The sequence below is a fragment of the Phaethon aethereus genome, assembly GCF_964289735.1.
Source record: "Phaethon aethereus genome assembly, chromosome: 1".
Taxonomy (NCBI): domain Eukaryota; kingdom Metazoa; phylum Chordata; class Aves; order Phaethontiformes; family Phaethontidae; genus Phaethon; species Phaethon aethereus.
In genome coordinates, this window is record NC_138575.1 from 38,740,078 (window position 1) to 38,757,836 (window position 17,759).

The 17,759-nt window shown below is 38.3% G+C and overlaps 1 protein-coding gene across 1 annotated transcript in view; it reads left to right on the forward strand.

The window, feature by feature from the left end:
• Nucleotides 1-4,975, forward strand: part of RASSF3 (Ras association domain family member 3) — a 53,746-nt gene extending 48,771 nt beyond the window's left edge. Inside the window, exons 2-5 of the mRNA XM_082009912.1 lie at nt 435-542; nt 2,110-2,377; nt 3,464-3,573; nt 3,953-4,975. Of these exons, the coding sequence (XP_081866038.1) occupies nt 435-542; nt 2,110-2,377; nt 3,464-3,573; nt 3,953-4,102 (636 nt within the window). The 3' untranslated portion in view covers nt 4,103-4,975. The remainder of the gene's footprint in view (nt 1-434; nt 543-2,109; nt 2,378-3,463; nt 3,574-3,952) is intronic.
• The last annotated feature ends 12,784 nt before the right edge of the window (nt 4,976-17,759 follow it).

Genomic DNA, 17,759 nt, shown 5'->3' on the forward strand with positions numbered 1-17,759 from the left:
TGTTGGCACACGCAGGGATTGCTGGTGTTACTTGTTAGTATGTGCTGCTATTTTCATATTTGTGCCTTTGGTAATACTGCATAAAAATTGCAACTGTGTTCTTAACAATATTGCATAGCGCTGACATGAGCAAATACAGTCATAAAATGAGCTGAGCTGTTTTACATACTGCTGACAAATATTAGAATGAAAACAGTTGGCAAAAAAAGGACACAAGTGTCTTTGGGTGTGTTGATTTAACCGTCTCCATTCAGTTCAAGTATTCTGTTTGACATGCCTAGCTTGTTAATCCTTTCTATTGCTGTACAGCTAATTGCTGTATGTTGAGCCTCTGTGGAATAATTACTGTTTGGACTAAGAATGCTCATATCCAAAGTCATAAAAGAATTGTTTTTTATTTTGTTTTCTAAAACTGCTGTCTGTTGTTGTTGAAGGATGTTCAGAAGGAGAGAGAACCTCATGTTTATCTCAGTAAAGAAGAAGTTAAAGAGAAGATACAAAGCTATAATTCATCTGTCACTGATAAATTAAAGATGACCTTGGTAAGTTTTGCATAGGACTCCTGTAATTTTTAATAGGAGTAATTGAACTGTAACTTTGTAGTGCATTATGAATCATTTTATTCTCAGCATCTTATGTGTGAAACTGTCTCTGTTTTAATGGCTTTGTAAGAGGCTCTTTCTTAGATCTGAAAATTAGATCTCATGCCTGAAATGTTTTTATCCACGTACCTCTCTTTATATGAATTGAAACAAAATGTAGAAAAAAAAAAAAAAAGTAATTTGAAGTGTGTTTAAGATAAATTCTCAGGTGATACTAAGATGGAAATTTGTCAGATGAAAACCCTCAGCTGGTAAACATGAAGATACTTTTACCCTGTTTGTGTAGATGAATTCTTGTCAGGTGTTTCTCTGATAAAGGTGCTCAACCAATGAGAAAAGTTGAATACATGCAATATTTATTATAGCAAGCTTAATTTGTAGTCATATGGGTTTTCAGTACAAGGAAACTTCCTTCCCTCCCCCTCCATAATACAGACAATACAGATAATGGAATGCCTATGGATTTTTCATTTCCAAGGATTGTGGACCAGGGCTAAGGCTCAGTCAAGCCCACTGCAGACCATACCAATAAAATTCGCATCTCTCTGCCTAGCAAGCTGTTACTCGGCCGTTGCATCGTCCATTTTTTTTCTGATACGTTACGTATTCCTGTGGGTATATAGTATGTACAAATTTTGAAATTCCATTATATCCTAAACCATTTAAGTATAACAAAAATCTTTTTAGTACATAGTCATGTGTTTGTATATGGGTCAGGACTTACTATGCCTGCAATCAGATTGCCTAAAGTTTTCTAGCTTAGTAAGGTTTGATCAGTTTTGCTATTTTGTCTTTTCGGAAGCAACTGGAATAAGTAATTTGAAATGTTGATTAGATTGGCTTTTATTTTGGTTTTTTTAATTGCAACAGCATTTTAGCATCTAAATGCCTTAGACTAATTTGACGAGGACAGCTAAAATGTGGGAGATAATTTCTGCATTTTTGCATAAAATCTGCTGTTAAAGATGCATGTCAGCAGTCTTTTTCACAACATAGTTCTCTGCTAGTGTGAAAACTTATCACTAGTTTGTAGTACCTTTTGCTTGATGAGATCCTAATGCTGTTTGAATTCAATAGTTATTATTAAGAAAGAAATTAATATTCAGCAGAAATACCAGAGAGAATAAATGTCTGAATTATTGAAACAATATCTTTCCTACGAGATGCCACGTATTACCATGGCATTTCAATTGTGTTCACTACAGAATCACAGAATCATTAAGGTTGGAAAAGACCATTAAGACCATTGAGTCCAACCATCAACCCAACACCACCATGCCCACTAAACCATGTCCCGAAGTGCCACGTCCACACGTTTTTTGAACACTTCCAGAGATGGTGACTCTACCACCTCCCTGGGCAGCCTGTTCCAATGCTTGACCGCTCTCTCTGTAAAGAAATTTTTCCTAATATCTAGTCTGCAACCATTTTAATCTACATACTCCACTAATAAGTCACAATTTGTCATTGCTGGTTTTAACAGTTTGATACTTTCCTCCTGTTGCAGAACGCGAATGGGATTTACACTGGCTTCATCAAAGTTCAGATGGAACTATGCAGACCGATCACTGTGCAGTCTTCCCAGAGCCAGGGGAGGTGCGCTCACAGCAATAACGAAACGGCTTTTTACTTGCCTGACGGCTGCGTGAATACCCTTCACATCAGCAGCACCAACACTGTTCGTGAAGTTATTGAGGCCTTGCTCAAAAAGTTTTTTGTGGCTGACAATCCTGCGAAGTTTGCACTTTATAAACGCTGTCACAAGGAAGACCAAGGTATAAAAGTTAGGCTTGTGGCATTTTGGTAGTGAAGGGGTTTGGGGAGGGAGTCGTGCTATGAGAACATTTGAAATAAGCAGGATGGAACAACTCGGATAAATGGAGGTGACAGTCTTGCTTGCTCTTGTCTTTTTTTCTTTGTGAAAAGTAGCATGTGTAAGAGAGTAAATGATTTGGGGATATTTCAGGATAATTCACAAAAGACAAAGTAACTTCCTAAACCATCTATGCAGATCTCGCGTGCCTTGCAGTCTGTTATGTTTTATTTAATATGCCCCCTTGTCAGGCTCTAAATTTCAGCTAGCCTGATATACTGCAGATTTTTGAGATTAAATTACAGATTTTTTTAAAAAGAGAAACTTTGGTGTCTCTGGATACCTGAAGTCCCTGCATTGGCAGACAACTCTTGAGGTGATGAGCATTATAGGCATGTGCATGTGTTCACATGGCTCTCCCAGTGCAATGGCTGCTGTTAGAAGTTTGCTGTATATTGTGTTTGGAAATACCAGAAGATGCAAAAGGTTTTTTTGTTAAAAAGTACATTTTGCCAACGTTGTGTTCTTGCACTTAGAATCCGTCTTCTTCCATGGACATTGAGAGCAGTTTCAGGAGTTGAGATGGTTCTGGCTGTCAGTCACACCAATGGTGTCAGGCAGGCGGAGTTGTCTTTTAGACTTTGTGTATGAGATTTTAAGCGGAAAAGGTATCAGAATGGTGATACCACAGCTCTGATGTCTTAAATGCTTAGTTAATAGCAACAGATTTGTGTTGTATTTTATTTTTTGTGTTTTTTCTCCTGCATGTATTCAGATGGTGTACTGTGTTGCCTAGAGGCCATTTCATTCCTATGTGAATGTAGTGTTGCACTGTTACCATCAAGTCATCTGCTCAACTTCTCCCTAAAACTCATTTGCTCAGAACCAGTATATAGACTAATACATAGACAGTATGTAGAATGTGTAAATTTTGTGGCTGCACATGCAAATCTCTGAAATTTTCCAACATTAGCTAGCATCAATTATTCAAAGCATTTGAAACATCATTAGTAAAGATGATAATTACTGTGATTTTCTTCTCCTGCAGTTTATACATGCAAGCTATCAGACAGAGAACACCCCCTCTACCTGCGTTTGGTGGCAGGCCCCAGAACAGAAATGCTCAGTTTTGTTCTACGTGAGCATGAAACTGGAGAAGTCATGGTACGTTACACACATGCTGGTTTTGTGTGTTTTTTTAATTTCATGGATGAGTGGGCTCCTGTTTGATCCGTGTTGACAAGACGATCCATTTTTCGGAAGCAGATTTTTTTTTTTTCTTGTAACATTTACTTTGTGCCTTTTGTCAATGTTTCATTTGCGGTCAGACTGACCTGTTGTTACTTGCAGAACAGAAAACATTTTAAAAGAGCGAAGTGTTTTCAGATCCCTAAGATTTGCAAGGAGGGTCCCTGATACTGTTTCAATTTGAAATTGTTTTGAGTGTCTGAGGTTTTGTTTGAAAATACTGTATATCAAAATTACTTGTGTATTTTCTGTTCATCTCACGCATCCTTTTATCTTTTTTTCTTCGCAGTGGGAAGCTTTTAGTATTCCTGAACTGCAAAACTTCTTGCGTATACTGGACAAAGAGGAAAATGAGCAACTGCAAATCTTAAAGAAGCGTTACGCAGCTTACAGAGACAAACTTGAAGAAGCCCTTGGTGGGGTGTGGAAACCTGGTTAAAAGGGGGCCAAAGGACACTCAGGAAAAACGCACGCTACCAAATGTCAGTATAGCATGCCAAACCCAATGTACAAAGAGCAGCAGAGAGTAGTTTTCTTTATTCAGAAGACTGTTTTGTGATGCCAAGGTACCTGAATTTTGCTATAGACTTAGTTCCATAAGCCAGGTCACTTAGCATCTTGCACCCACAAGTAAGGGATTCTGCATGTTTGTACATCAGTTTGCAACCCTCTGTGTGCCTAGAGAGTTTTCCAAGTTACCTTGGTGCAAGCTGTGAAACTGTAATCAATTTTATAGAATGCTATGAAATAAGACTTTATTTTTTTTTTCTTCTTTGCTTTAATGGTAGCTTTACAAGTAAGGATGTGCAAATTAATGGGTTAAAAAAATGAGTAAAACTGTCTGGACAAGAATTAGTTGGAGCACTATCTTTGAGATTAAATTGATTTGCACTACCTTTCTGTTTTCAAATAGTTACTGTATGATTTGTGAGAGACCTGTTGTAGATGGGAAGGCATATGAGATCTTGTGGTTTGGTCTGTGAAATTTGTGGAAGGCTTTAAAGCGGCCTTTCTGGAGAAGGTAGAGAGAAAGTTGAAAAGAAGGTAAGAGTTGAGGAAGGAGAACTCAACAGCTGGCAGAGGAGGACTGGTTTTAAATGGAAATAGTATTTATACAGAGGAAAGTTGAAATAGTAATTCTACAAGATTAAAGGTTTAGGATGTTATAATATTGTGAATAAGTTTTATGTTTTTTTTAACTGCATAAATCCACACTGGAAAAGAAATAAAGATAATAGAAATAATGGGAAAGAATGAGAGGCAAAAGCTAAATAAGAATGGAAAAGGAGCTGCACATGCAAGTCATTACTGGAGAAGCTGGTTCCATAAATGTGTAATGGGGGTTTGAAAAGTGCAGCAAAGCTAAAAGGTGGCTGCTTACTTGAATTCTGAGAAGTGGACAATGTCTCAGATAACTCTGTGAGAAATGCCCATCTAGTGAGTGTTTAGATATAAGCTATAAACTACAGATGCATTTGGTCTTTATTTTAAGTCAGATCTTTCCTCTGGCTCAGCGATCCATTTTTAGGCTGGATAATTTTGAATTACCATATCTGAAAGACAAAAATAGCTTCCTCTGCTTCTTTGTTTGTTAAAGGCTCAGTCAGGCAAAGAATGTAGAATTTCTTATTCATGTTTCCAGTTTAGCAGAAGATTAAAGTTTATTGGCTGTGTTGGTGACTGAGCTTAGTAGCTCTTGCTTTCAGTAATTCAGAAGGTTTTTTCCTTATGGTTTTTAAGTTCTTAATTGAAAAACTGATTACCAAATTCTGCAGACTGCTGATTTACTTGATTTAAAAGTAGGAAAAATGTAGCAAGAAAACTTTTTACTTTACTGTAAATATAATTTGTTGTTCTTTCAGAGTTATTTATCTAAAAAAGCACGTTCAAAAGAAACCAAAGAAGTGGGTGTGCAATAGAAGCATGAGGCAGATTTGAGTAACTGATACTTTAGTCATTATCATGCCAGAGAGGAAAAGAGTTCTATATTGGGGGGGGGGGGAGTGCTAAGGATATAAGAGCAGCAGAGGTTGGTGGGGCTTTTTTCCCCTCCACTCTTAGGGTGCTCGTTTTAAATTCCCAAGGAATTCTTAAAACTTTGGTGACATCTAATGGATACTGTGTGAAACTCCAAGATGCTTCTGTTCTTCCCCTTAATTTGATGTAATTGTGCCTTTGTTTCCTTTCCTTGGTAGGACTTTTTTTTTTAAACTATTCACAGGTGGTTTATTTGGTAAAAAGAATTTGCAAACTTAATGAGACAATCATAGTGTTTTAAAGTGTTAAGAGAAATTAAGAGTAGGACTAACTATAAAGTATATATAAGGCATATCTTGTTTGTTCTTTAATTTCACATGTAACATTGTAGTGCATGTGTGAGTTAGTAACATTATCCTCAAGTGAGACACTTTATAATGGTTCAGGGATGCTTTTATGTTTTGTTACAATTTGTTTTTCTATGAATGCAGCAGCATGTCGGTGGATATTCTGTTAACATCTATTTAATTTATGTATCTGCCCATAACTATGTAATCATTACATAATCGCTGTCAATATTGAACCATTTGTTGCTCAGATTTAAACACTGTTTGAGTCTAAAGTGGAGTATAAAAGTATGTGAATTTTGTTTTTACTTGAACTAAACTATCAGTCTTTTAAGTAGGCGCATCTGCATTTACTTTAGCCAAAAACCTCAATCAGTGTTGTATGCACTATGAGTCTTGATTTGGGGTGAAGGGGGTGGGGGACCAAGATGAACCTCTATTTTAATTTTGTCTTAGTCCACGGTTAATTATTGTTAAGATGTCGTGTGCGGGGTTAATTTTTTTCTTTTTTTTTTTTTTACACACTGGCAATTACAACAGCTTTAATTTAAAAGAAATGGTCATGCCTAGTCAGTTGTTATCTTTTTTTTTAATTAATTTTAGTATCAAATTGAACTGTCAAAGCTTTTGTTGCAAAACTGTTTTCATTTCATTATATGATGGTACCAGAATAATTAAATGATATGAGCGGGGGGAAAGGGGAGTGCAGGGAAGCATTAAATTGTATGTCTTTAAAAACAAACATTTAAACTATTTATAATTTTGACAAGCTTAGTTTTATTTTTGTAGGGAAGTTTTTATTCCCCTTAAAGTTATTGCTGAAATGGCAAAAAAGTGATGGTTCCATTATTAAAGTTGAAGTTGGCAATACTTTGTGACGTGTGTTTGGTTTTTTTTCTGTTACCTGAAGCTTGTGTTGTGATCACTTTGATGCTGAATGAGACTTCCTCGTAGCAATAAATCGTGTGGGGAGATGCAGTTTGCCTTAAGCATAAATTAAGGTTTGCCTGGAACAACAGATACTTTTCAGTGTATGTGTCCCGGTCATACTTGTGTATATATATTTTAATTTTGCTTCCTGATTTTTGGTAAACAATAATACAGAAAAACTTAAAACCAATCGATTTTCACAGAATCATTAAGGTTGGAAAAGACCTCTAAGCTCGTCCAGTCCAACCATCAACCCAGCACCACCATGCCCCCTGAACCGCGTCCTGAAGTGCCACGTCCACATCTTTTTTGAGTACTTAAAATGAAATTTTCTCAAAGACAACCAGGAATAACCCAAATACTTCGAAATTTACACACATACTTGAAAACCACCGTTTTCTTTCCCACGTTTACCTCGCACTCGCCCCGCCCCGGCTCCCGTTTCCCGCCCCGGCGGCGCTGAGGCGAGCAGTTCCCGCCGCCGGGGCTGCCTCCTCCCCGGGGAGGGCGGGGGCCGCCCGCCGCGACGCCATGTAAGCCTCTGTGCGGAGGGAGGAGGGCGTTGGCGTCCTCCCGCCTCGGTGAGGGCCGGCGCCGGTACGTGAGGAGAGGCTTCCCCCGGGCGGGCAGCGATGGAGGGAAGCGGAGACAACCGAGGGATGCGGACTCGCCATGTTTTACCTCAGGATGACGGCGGGCAGGGCCGGAGCGGGGCTTTTCTCTGTCACAGAGGTGCCCCCGCCATAGAGGGAGCAGAGCTGCGGGCTCGCAGTGGGCGCTGTCTTGCCATAGCTGGGCGGGAAAGCCCACAGGCGAGTGGTTTCTTAGGAAAGAACCCAAACCTAACACCAACTCTTAGAGAAACACGAGGCGAACACAGCAAGGAAGTGTCCTGGGCTGCAGGTGATACCTTCTCCCATGGATCCTGAACCATTCCTGCATGTTCCCCTGTGTAGTTTTGAAGTTCAGCAGCGTACTTGTGTTTGTCAGGAAATAACTTGCGCTTTCAAAACTTTCCCTATACTCTTCCTCGTGCAGGAGCAAACATTAAGCTCGCATGCAAGAGAAACTGTGTTTCTGGAAAATAAAAACTTTTTTAAACAGGTGAATTTAAAGCAAAACAATGCGGACCAGTGCAGTATTCATACATGCATGTAGAGAGGTTGTTAGTAGATCTCTGACTAACGATAGGGAATAAAACTCTCAGGATTATGAAAATTTTGTGTTTGTGTTGATTTCAGGGGGAAAAAAAAAAAGTAAAATGTTTGTATTCTTTTTAGCTTCGGTGTGCAAGCTCCACTGAATTGTTAATTTAGTTTGAAGTAATAGTTTTAACAAACAGTCATAGTTTTAACAAATTATTTTTGAAAAGATAATACCTTTTAGTAGTATTTCTGGAATAAAGTCTTACTATTTTCAAATCATTTTATAGTCCAATGCTGTCATGTTTCTTACATCTTATTTACAATTTTGAAAAGATGTAAGAAAAAAAAGTAGTTTTGAAAAGCTGCTTCCAGCCTTAGTTGGATCATTGCAAGTGAATAAAAAGCTTCAGAGTGGACAAAGAATCTCCACAGGACAACTGAAAGGTCTGAAAGGTCCTGAGTCTTTTACTGTCAGATGATGAAGGCAAGTAGATAACTTCCAAATGGGTAAAGTTTTAAATCTGCTACAGGTATACATCTACTTGGTCAAGATGTTAAAAGAGGAGACTTAAGAAGTTTAATTCCAGAGAAACAAAAATACGAATGTTTGCTAAATGATTGCTCAAAAATATTAAGATAATTGTAATGTTCTTCCATATATTCAAATTTCTAAACATTTCACTGGAAATATTCCAGAACATTTTGTTATCTCCTGCCTCCAAGGACACAGCAAATGTCCTACTGTTATATTAAAAAACACAGACCCACAAATTGGTGATATATAGGAGTTGTATTAAAATACAATTTTTAAAAGGTGTAAAATGGCATATTCTTTAAAAGTAGCATGCAAAAGCAGGTAAAGATTTTTGTGGGAATCCTTCCAAATGTGAGTCTAAGCTAAGAACTAGTGATACACTTGCCTTGGTTTTTCCTCCTGTTTCAGGTCTCCAGAAGCAGTGTTAATTTGCTGCTCGAGCTCAGTTGCTGAGTTCAATGTTCTTTTGTTTCAAAAGCTGTTACTCAACATGGAGCCAAAGTGGGAGCCAAATGATGTTGTTTTAAAATTTGCATAGTTACCAAAACCATATTTTTACAGCAGCTTGGAATATGAAAGAACTTTTCACTGCGATATGAAACCTACTGTTACCTATACACATAATTCATCACGGTTGTCTGGCAGCTGTGAGGTGGCAAAATGGTAGGTGCAGGAACCTTACAGATGGTGGGAAGCAGAGGGCTGAAGCAGTGAGGAGTAGCACGTGTTGCATCTTTCCAACAACTCTCTTACCCAGAGTGTGACCAAAGTAGGGACTGCGATGAAAATTCAAACTAAATAGAGGCGAGAAACTGTGATCTTCTGTTTAGGACCCAGGTTTAGTGCTGTGGACTTGGGACTTGCCTGTTCTGGAGGAATTGTTTTCCTCTTGGTGTGTTAAGTGGATAAAATATTCCTGCAGTAGCCAGTACAGAAAAGCAGGCAGCTGCCAGTCCAGAGCAGTTTGAGCCAGGCAGTCCAGACACCCTCCCTTACAGCTGGTGCTAGTTTTCTGGTATTTTTCAAGAAAATATTCAGTAGCCCAGGACGCCTTGTGTTGTGCGCTACAAAGGTGAGAGGTGATCATCACAAACATTCTTGCTTGCCATTGTGCAAGCTGAAATCAGGAGCGTTTTCAGTCGTAGCAGCATAGGCCTGGAAGGGACCTAGCGCAACACCTTGCACTGAGGCACCCATTCCTAGCAACTGTCTTCTCAAAGCTGTTTCCTTCCTGCTTTCCTCAAAGATGCTATTTTAAATTGTCTTTTTATCGCACTTTTTGTTCTCCACCTCTCCCTCTACAACTTTCAGAAAGGGTAGCAATCACGACTGGAGTTTTGCAGAATATATTTTAAATATGAGGACTAACCCTGCAAATACTCTGTGTTGCCAAATCTAATCTCTTTCATGATGCTGTATAAAATACTCTATTGGTTCTTTTTTTCCTGAGTGTGTTAATTCTACTGTGGATCTTCCCTGAATTTAAGGATGTTTTAGGAGCCTTGATGCAGTCAGATGAAATCCTACAATATGATGAAGGTTGTAGTAATTGTTGTGGGGATGTAGCCTGATTTAGGTAAGTGCTGTTTTCCATACGAATAAGACAAGATATTACAGGTAATTAGAGCAGTTCTGTTTTGCCTTCCCTTTACTACAAATACCTATGCAACAAGTCTAGAGCAAAACCCACTTGCACTAGCTATATAAATCTAAATATAGCATCATAGCCTAGTGCATAGCATGATAGAAAATAGCATTACAAGTCTAAGATTTCTCTAAATACAGAACGTGGTATGTGATCGGAAGTTTCAGCTGTTTCCAACATGCCTTGGAAGGCATTAGAATGCCAGGATATTTCATGACAGAAAAGTTCAGCCTCTTTTTCCCAGGCAAAGTTGTTGCATTGAACAGTGGCTCTTAAGTTCTCCCTGTGGATAAACAGGTGCTTTCTGTATGCCAGTAATCCTAGACAATTCTTTTAATCTAGATCTGACAGCTGATGCTCTGAGAATCTGTCCTATTTGCTCATAACATTTTTCCATAGATGTGAGTGAGCAGATGCTAGACACTTTTATATCTGTTCATCTGCTCTGGTGTAAGTGCTCATTAGACAAAGTCAGAATCTGTGGGGTTTTTAGCAATATTGGCACAGAAAGGTAGCATATTATAGAGTATCTTTTAACACCTGTCGCCAAGTGACAGTGCACGTTTTTAAATGTCAACAAGGCTAGGGTGAAAATGCAGATCACATGTTAAGAAAATAATGTCTACTCTAGTTCAATCTATGTAAATGAAAGACAAATCAGAGGAGTGTTTCCAGGCAGTTAACAGACTTTACACTAAAAGTGTGTTTCGTTGAACAATAAGCCTAGGATTGGTAATGTGCACTGTACTATTTCAGAGCCTGGACTAGTCAAAAGGTAGGAGGATGCTATTTTTCAAAGGTGGGGCTTAATCACTGCTAGCGTTTTTCCTTTGATAACTCTACACAGAAGTTTTTGGAGTTACATTACAATATCAAAAGATTTGAAGACTTCCTGTGAGGTTTTTGCCGTGTTAATCTAAGCGTTTTAAAAGCAGAGGAGAAAGCAACTGCTAAGTACGTGTCCAGCAAAAAAAGTGCTTAGTCCTTCAATGCAAACTTACACACTTTTGGTACTATTCTGGTGGCTTAAACAATATAAACCACACTTGGGTTTTTTGGCTTAGGATTTTAATGTCCTAGCAGAAGGGTTATTTTCTTGTTTTGGATCAGTCATTATAAGGTTTTTCCTTTCGTCTACTGAACATTTTAGCTAGCCGATAACGTGGCAGAACCCTCAGGACAAAAAGGTAGATTGTGTGAGCTCTACTAATGCTTTCACTGGTTTTCATTGACAGTATGAGAATATCACTACGAATCTTTAGTCCCGTCATTGATGCCTTTGCTGCTAACCCAGAGGAGTCTGAAGATAGCTTCTAGTGTATGATGTTTATTTAAAATAAACATATGAACAATTGATATTTTTTCTAAACTCCAATTTATTGCTGTTTTATAAAAATATATTTAAAGCTGTATGGTTTCCTGTCTGTTTCATTGCTTTGTGTGTGCATAGAATATATACATTAGAAGCAAGAAGGAAGGGCTCACAATAATGAGGAATATCCTTCTTTTATAGTAAGCTTTATTTGCCTTGGTCCCTTTTAAAACAATCTTCTAATCTACTTATTTTGAAGTAAGATCTGCACTGATACTGTGGATGGCAAAGTGTGGATGATCAGTGGTGACCAGCTGCATTTCATTACTCAGATGGGACAGGATATGGCTGAATGTGGTGAGTGACGGTTTTGATGTGAAAATGACAACGAACTTGTTCATATAAATGTCACTGAATGAGAACTTGAAGTGCTATTTTAGCTGCTGTTAACGTTTTCTGATTATTTTATGCAAACTTGTAAGAGAAGCACACTGCTATCATGTAGTTTTTCCTAACGTAGGCAGGATTAAGGCATAATGGCACACTTCTCTAGCGCTCGAGACTGACTTGAATAGACTTGCCGTGGATTGCCATTTAAATAAGGAACAACATTTTATAGAAGTCCTTCTATATAAAGCTTTTTGAGGGTGGTCTAAAGACATGATTTATCCAATTATCTTCCTGCCTCAAGGTCAAAATGTATTTTAGAAACAGTTCAAATCTTACAAAGAAATCAGAGACACAGAATAGCGTATCCTGGAACTGGACTGCAAGGTTGCATTTTATTTCCTTTCTTGTAAATGACGAAGACAAACTCTGAAACATTTACATTTTTACCCTGCTGCTTTTTGATGAATCAAGCAGGCCTGAAAGGCTGTTAAAATAGCTGGTTAGCTTTAGCCTGGTTTCCTAACATGTGACAGTCGTGTAGGTGCTTTCCTTATCCCCAAAGTCCCTGTACTACTGGCTAGCCTCGACTGAATTTGAAAGAATTCTCAAAGATTAATGGATTTTTTTGAGTCTTATGTAAAGAATTGACTGTGGAAATTAAGAAACGAAAAATGAGACCAAAATGATCGATCCATTCAGAGTGAGACCAGAACTCAACTGTTAAGTCAGTCAGTCAGCTTGTGTTACTGATGGGTTACAGCTTCAGTGGGCTGTAATGGATGTGGTCCCTTGCTTTCTGGAGTACTGGGGGAGAATGGACATTTTGGAGTAGAGGGCATTAGGTTACAAAACTGTGGGATGTCAAGCTTTAATAATTTTGGTGCTCTCAGGAAAATGATTCACTATAATAATACTAAACAGGGTAGATCTGGTTTTTGTAGTTTTACCTGACGATGACTTATTGGATTCTCATGTGACCTGTGGAACTTGGGCCCCTTAGCTGAAGGGAAGTAGTTAGTTACATCTTTCCTAAAAACATTTTTTTTCCTCCCATCTTTTACTTGGGGGATATAAATTAAACAGCAGCTGATCCATTTTGTTTTACAGATTTAGTAATCCTACCAGTTCTTCAGTCATCTTTAAAGTTCTCTGCAAAACCAGAGTAGAGATGATTTTTTCTGAAGGTTGGGAGCAAATTTTTTCTTAAGTAACAAGGAACAGAGATGACTAGACTGACATCATACTGTCCCTTCCTTTGTAAGTTACTTCTAGAGACAGTTTAAGGAAGCTTTTAGGGATCTGGTTTATTCAAGGATGATACTTTAGAGCTTTTCAGCCTTTGCATTTCAGGATCTTCATTTTGTCAATCTCCTGGTCTTATACACCCTCCTATTTGTATCTCAGGAGCTCCAGACTATGAACCAAAATGTGGCTGGCCCCATGGAGTCCAAATGGATCAGGATGGTAACTTGATTGTGGTGGACTCTTACTCAGGCCTGTACAAAGTCAGTCCAAGGACAGGAGAGAAAACCCTCCCGCTATCGAGTGAAAAAGGTGATGCTACAGTTAGTGGGGAAGTAAGTTGGTCTTGGGTTTGGTCCTCGTGCTTATGTGTAAAGTGGAAGATCATGGCACTTTAATCAGTTGAGATCAGTACTAGTGAGTGTGGGGACTGGGGCTGACTGAAAGCCTGCTGGCTTTATATTTTTAAGATTTCTTTCAAAAATAGAAGAAAACAAAAGCAATTATATTTGTCAGGCACTTTTGGTTTGGTATGTGTTATGTTGAGCTGCAACCTGAACACATTTCCCTGCAAATGAAAGTAATTTGGGGCTTGGACTTTAGCTTGGGACAAATTAAGGATAGTAATAGCATTAGCTATGAGATTTGGAACTGCAGTGTCTGAAATCTTAAGCTTATGTGGATCTGAATAATTTTGAACGCTTGGTGGTTTTGTGCTTATATTAATCAGTAGTCATTTTTATTAACCAGGTGTGGATGGGCTGCTTTTCAAATTCCTAAGTGGATTAGAAATATCAAAGAAAAAATGGATTTATTTTACAGATTCAAGTAGCAAATGGGAAAGACGACATCACAAATATGAGGTGAGATGAGGTAGTCTTTGCAGCCATTTGCTCAGGCAGGTTAAGTGTTAATTTTTGTGCTGGCAGCACTGTGTATTAGGCTGCAGAAGAGACAGAGTTTGTTTCGATTGTGCGTGTGTGTTTCAGCCAAGCATGCTAAGAACGCAGCCTATTCGGGCCCTGAGGCAGAGGATGGGCTGTGCTATTCTGTAACTGCTCTTCTGGGGGGGAAAAAAAAAGAAACCTTCGGGTATGACTACCCCAAAAAATCATCACGTGATACACCAAAGTCTGGATTTTTTCTGCACGTTAGTTTCTCCCTGGTGTCTGTCTATAAGCATGCTCTTATACCACAGTAAATGCAAGGTAGCAAATTGCTGGTGTACTTGGGGGTATCTTTTCTGTCTAGTCATAGCCTTTGAGTAAAACTTTATCTAGAACAAACTGTCTGTTTGTAAAGCTGAAATTCAGTGAGGTCACAGGCGTAAAGTTTACACAGAGTCTCATCTTTACTACCTAAACTGTGGATAAAATTAAGCATGAAGGGAAATACATTTAATTTAAGGGGTGGGAATCAAGATCCAACTTATTAAAGGGGAAAACCAAAAAGACTAGTTGAAATCTCTTGTGTGTCACTCTTTCTTAAAGCTATCAATCAGAATTATTGTTTGGCAGTACATCATCTTTGCTGTTTAGTATTTCAGACTGAACAAGGAGTTCCAGTACAAATGACAAACATAAAGGCAGTTTCCTCTTCACAGGACTTATGTTTATATAATTCAAAGCTGCCTTGCAGATTTTTAGCAGGAGAAACTCAAATTATTTCATATCCGAAGTAAAACGTCAGCTGTTTACTTGCTTTAGCAAAACACTCGTGAATGCTTTCCGATTTGATTTGAAGAAGTTGTAATTGTTCACAGAAGTCTGATAGGCCTCAATATTTTGCTAAAGCAGGAACTGCAGAATAACATATTTTGAATTCTGGGCTTTATAACCCCCATGTTCCTCTGTTTTTGCAAGAATGCTGTGATCAGCCTAGGAAATGACAAACGGAATCCTTTAGTGGTGCGAGCTTCTTATTTTTATAAAGATGCCATCTGCCATTCTGTAAAGTCTGCTTTTATCTAATTCATGTCAATACACCTTCTGAGTATTTTCTGTTCTAATTGAAACCAGTATTTTGATAGCCTAGTTTTTCATTAGATGTACTGATTAAGGTAATGGAAATAAACCATCTTGGTTGCCTCTTGGCCTATGACCCTGTAACAAGAAGAGGAAGGACAGTGCTCAGTGGCTTGTACATGGCGAATGGGATTGCCCTGTCTCCCCGTGAAGATTACATGTTAATAGCAGAAACCAGCATATGCAGAATCATACAGTATGTGAAACATCATCCTCCACCTAGATATAAAATATTACATGTTAGTTTATACTACATGTTTTTAATCAATTATTTGTAGACAGGATTTTCGTGTTCGTATTTTTCTGGTTTTCCTTTTTTAAAAATGTAAACTGAAGATGTGCAGTTAAAACAGGGTTGCTATTGGAAACTTAGTCTAAATTGTCTTTTTTCTATTGCAAGAGTCACAGGCTTTAGATAATTCTAGGTAGAGCTTAACAGTCGCTTTTTCCACTGACAAATGTTTTTTATACCAATTTACTGATATATTGGGCCCTAATTCCCTCAGACTCATTTACAGTTATCCTGATGACTCCATTATTGCAGTTACAACAGACTCCAGAGGACAAGTGTCCTGATTAGCGTAACACCCCATTTTTCCTATTTTAAAGGGAGTCAGTGTTTTAACAGTTTTTTATTTCATGGAAGTTCTAAAGCCAAATTTAATATTACTTTTCATTTAACAGGCACATTTTGTATGAATAGATTTAAAAAATAAAATGGGGGAGGGTACTGTTTATATTACACATAGAAAGAAGAGTTTTTTGAGCAATCTTCATTACTCAAGTTTAATCCCTCTTTGCATTTACTATTTCCTGCATAGTCCTTTTCTGTATTTTGAAAAATCCCTTACACAAATCAAGATGATAGATCCTCCATGCTGTTAAGCTTGCTCTATTTTGCAGCAGCCACTATAACTCATATACAAAATTCCCTTTTGGCAGCTATTGAGTGAGTGGAGCTAATACAGGGGAAAAAAGAAGTTGTGGACAACCTGCCTGGGTATCCAGACAACATCAGATTATCAAACATCATAGGCTTATACAGAGTTGGAATATCTACTACTCACTTTCCTACTTTCTTTTCTCCTTTTCTGGATGCCTCAGGACCACATCCATTCCTGAAGAGATTTATTGCAAAGGTAACTTTAATACTACACAGTGTCAACTATGGGTGTCACAAAACTGTTGATTTTTTTAAGTAGGAAAGAACTTGTTATTCTTCATCGGGAAACGCAAGAGACAACTGCTTCATCTTTACCAGACAGCATGCTAACACATACTAACTTTGATTTTTCTGGAACATTTGAGGAGTGGTTTCTTTTTTCCATATTAAAACACAGCTGTTTTACTGCTGTGGTAATACTGAGAACCCATTTATAAAGTAAAGTAGGAAAATCAGTACTGGCAAAAGTAGTCCAGAGTTGCAAGCTCTCAGCTGTTTGTAGCAATGTGATATTGTCAAGGCAGGTGAAGAACCCTTTACACAAAATATGAGGGTTTTGCTATAGGAATCAAACTCTGCAAAGTTGTTCTTGCCAAGGAAGAGTCACAGAGCTGGTTACAATCAACCATGCTACTTTTTCTAGGAACCATGCTGCCTTTTCCCTAGACCTTGCACAAGAAACACACTGAAGTGGGTGATTCAGTGGTGTTCCATCAAGTCCTCCTTATTCCCGTTTTTAGAAAATGGGGCTTTTGGCTGTTTGGAATAAATTCAAACACACCTTCTTGAGCAAGCAGGCACTGACTGTACTTTAAGATTAGCAAGTGATTATGGGACTGCCAGCTTTAGACACAGTCCAGTGGATATTATCAAAAGGTCAAGTGACAGCTGAACCCAACTAGAGCAACATCTGGAAAGCAAGAGATTAGCATTGCCTTTTCTTTCTAATCATACACTTCCCCCCACACCCTTGAATGAAGTGGTAACACTGTGTGTTTCCTTTTCTAAAACAGGTGACTCCTTTATCATTCTACAGCATTTTTCTTCACAAACATGGCTTATTCTTAGAAATCAACAACAAAGGAGACAGTGTGGCAAGCTTCCACAACCCTGACGGTAGCACCACTTGGGCTGTCAGTGGCATCTTTGAGCACAATGGGAAGGTGGATCTAGGCACTACAGAGCTGCCTTTTCTCATGGTTCTACAGTAAACTTTATAGTTTTCATAAGCTGGAGCATCAAAAGGAGAACAGCAGTGTTGTTTCAAGCAGCCATTAAATATTTTTCTCTACTTCATGGAGGACTGCTACATCACTGAAGGAGAAACAAAACTGGTACCACATGGTTAAGCAGAAATGAAAACACAATGCGGAAGCACTTTTTTTAGAAGCTTATGAAAGCCTCAGACTTAAATAGGTTAAAGGTACCAAATCACTTTGCTCTATAGTTCAGAGAAGACTTATGTATATGTTTTTAAACAGTTGCACAGAATCATCCAAGGAATTCAACCCCATAACAGGGATTGAGGTAAGTAGCACATATCTTATCGTTCCTCAGTTCCCATTTTAGAAAAAGCCTGTCGTGGTTTAGCCCCAGCCGGCAGCTA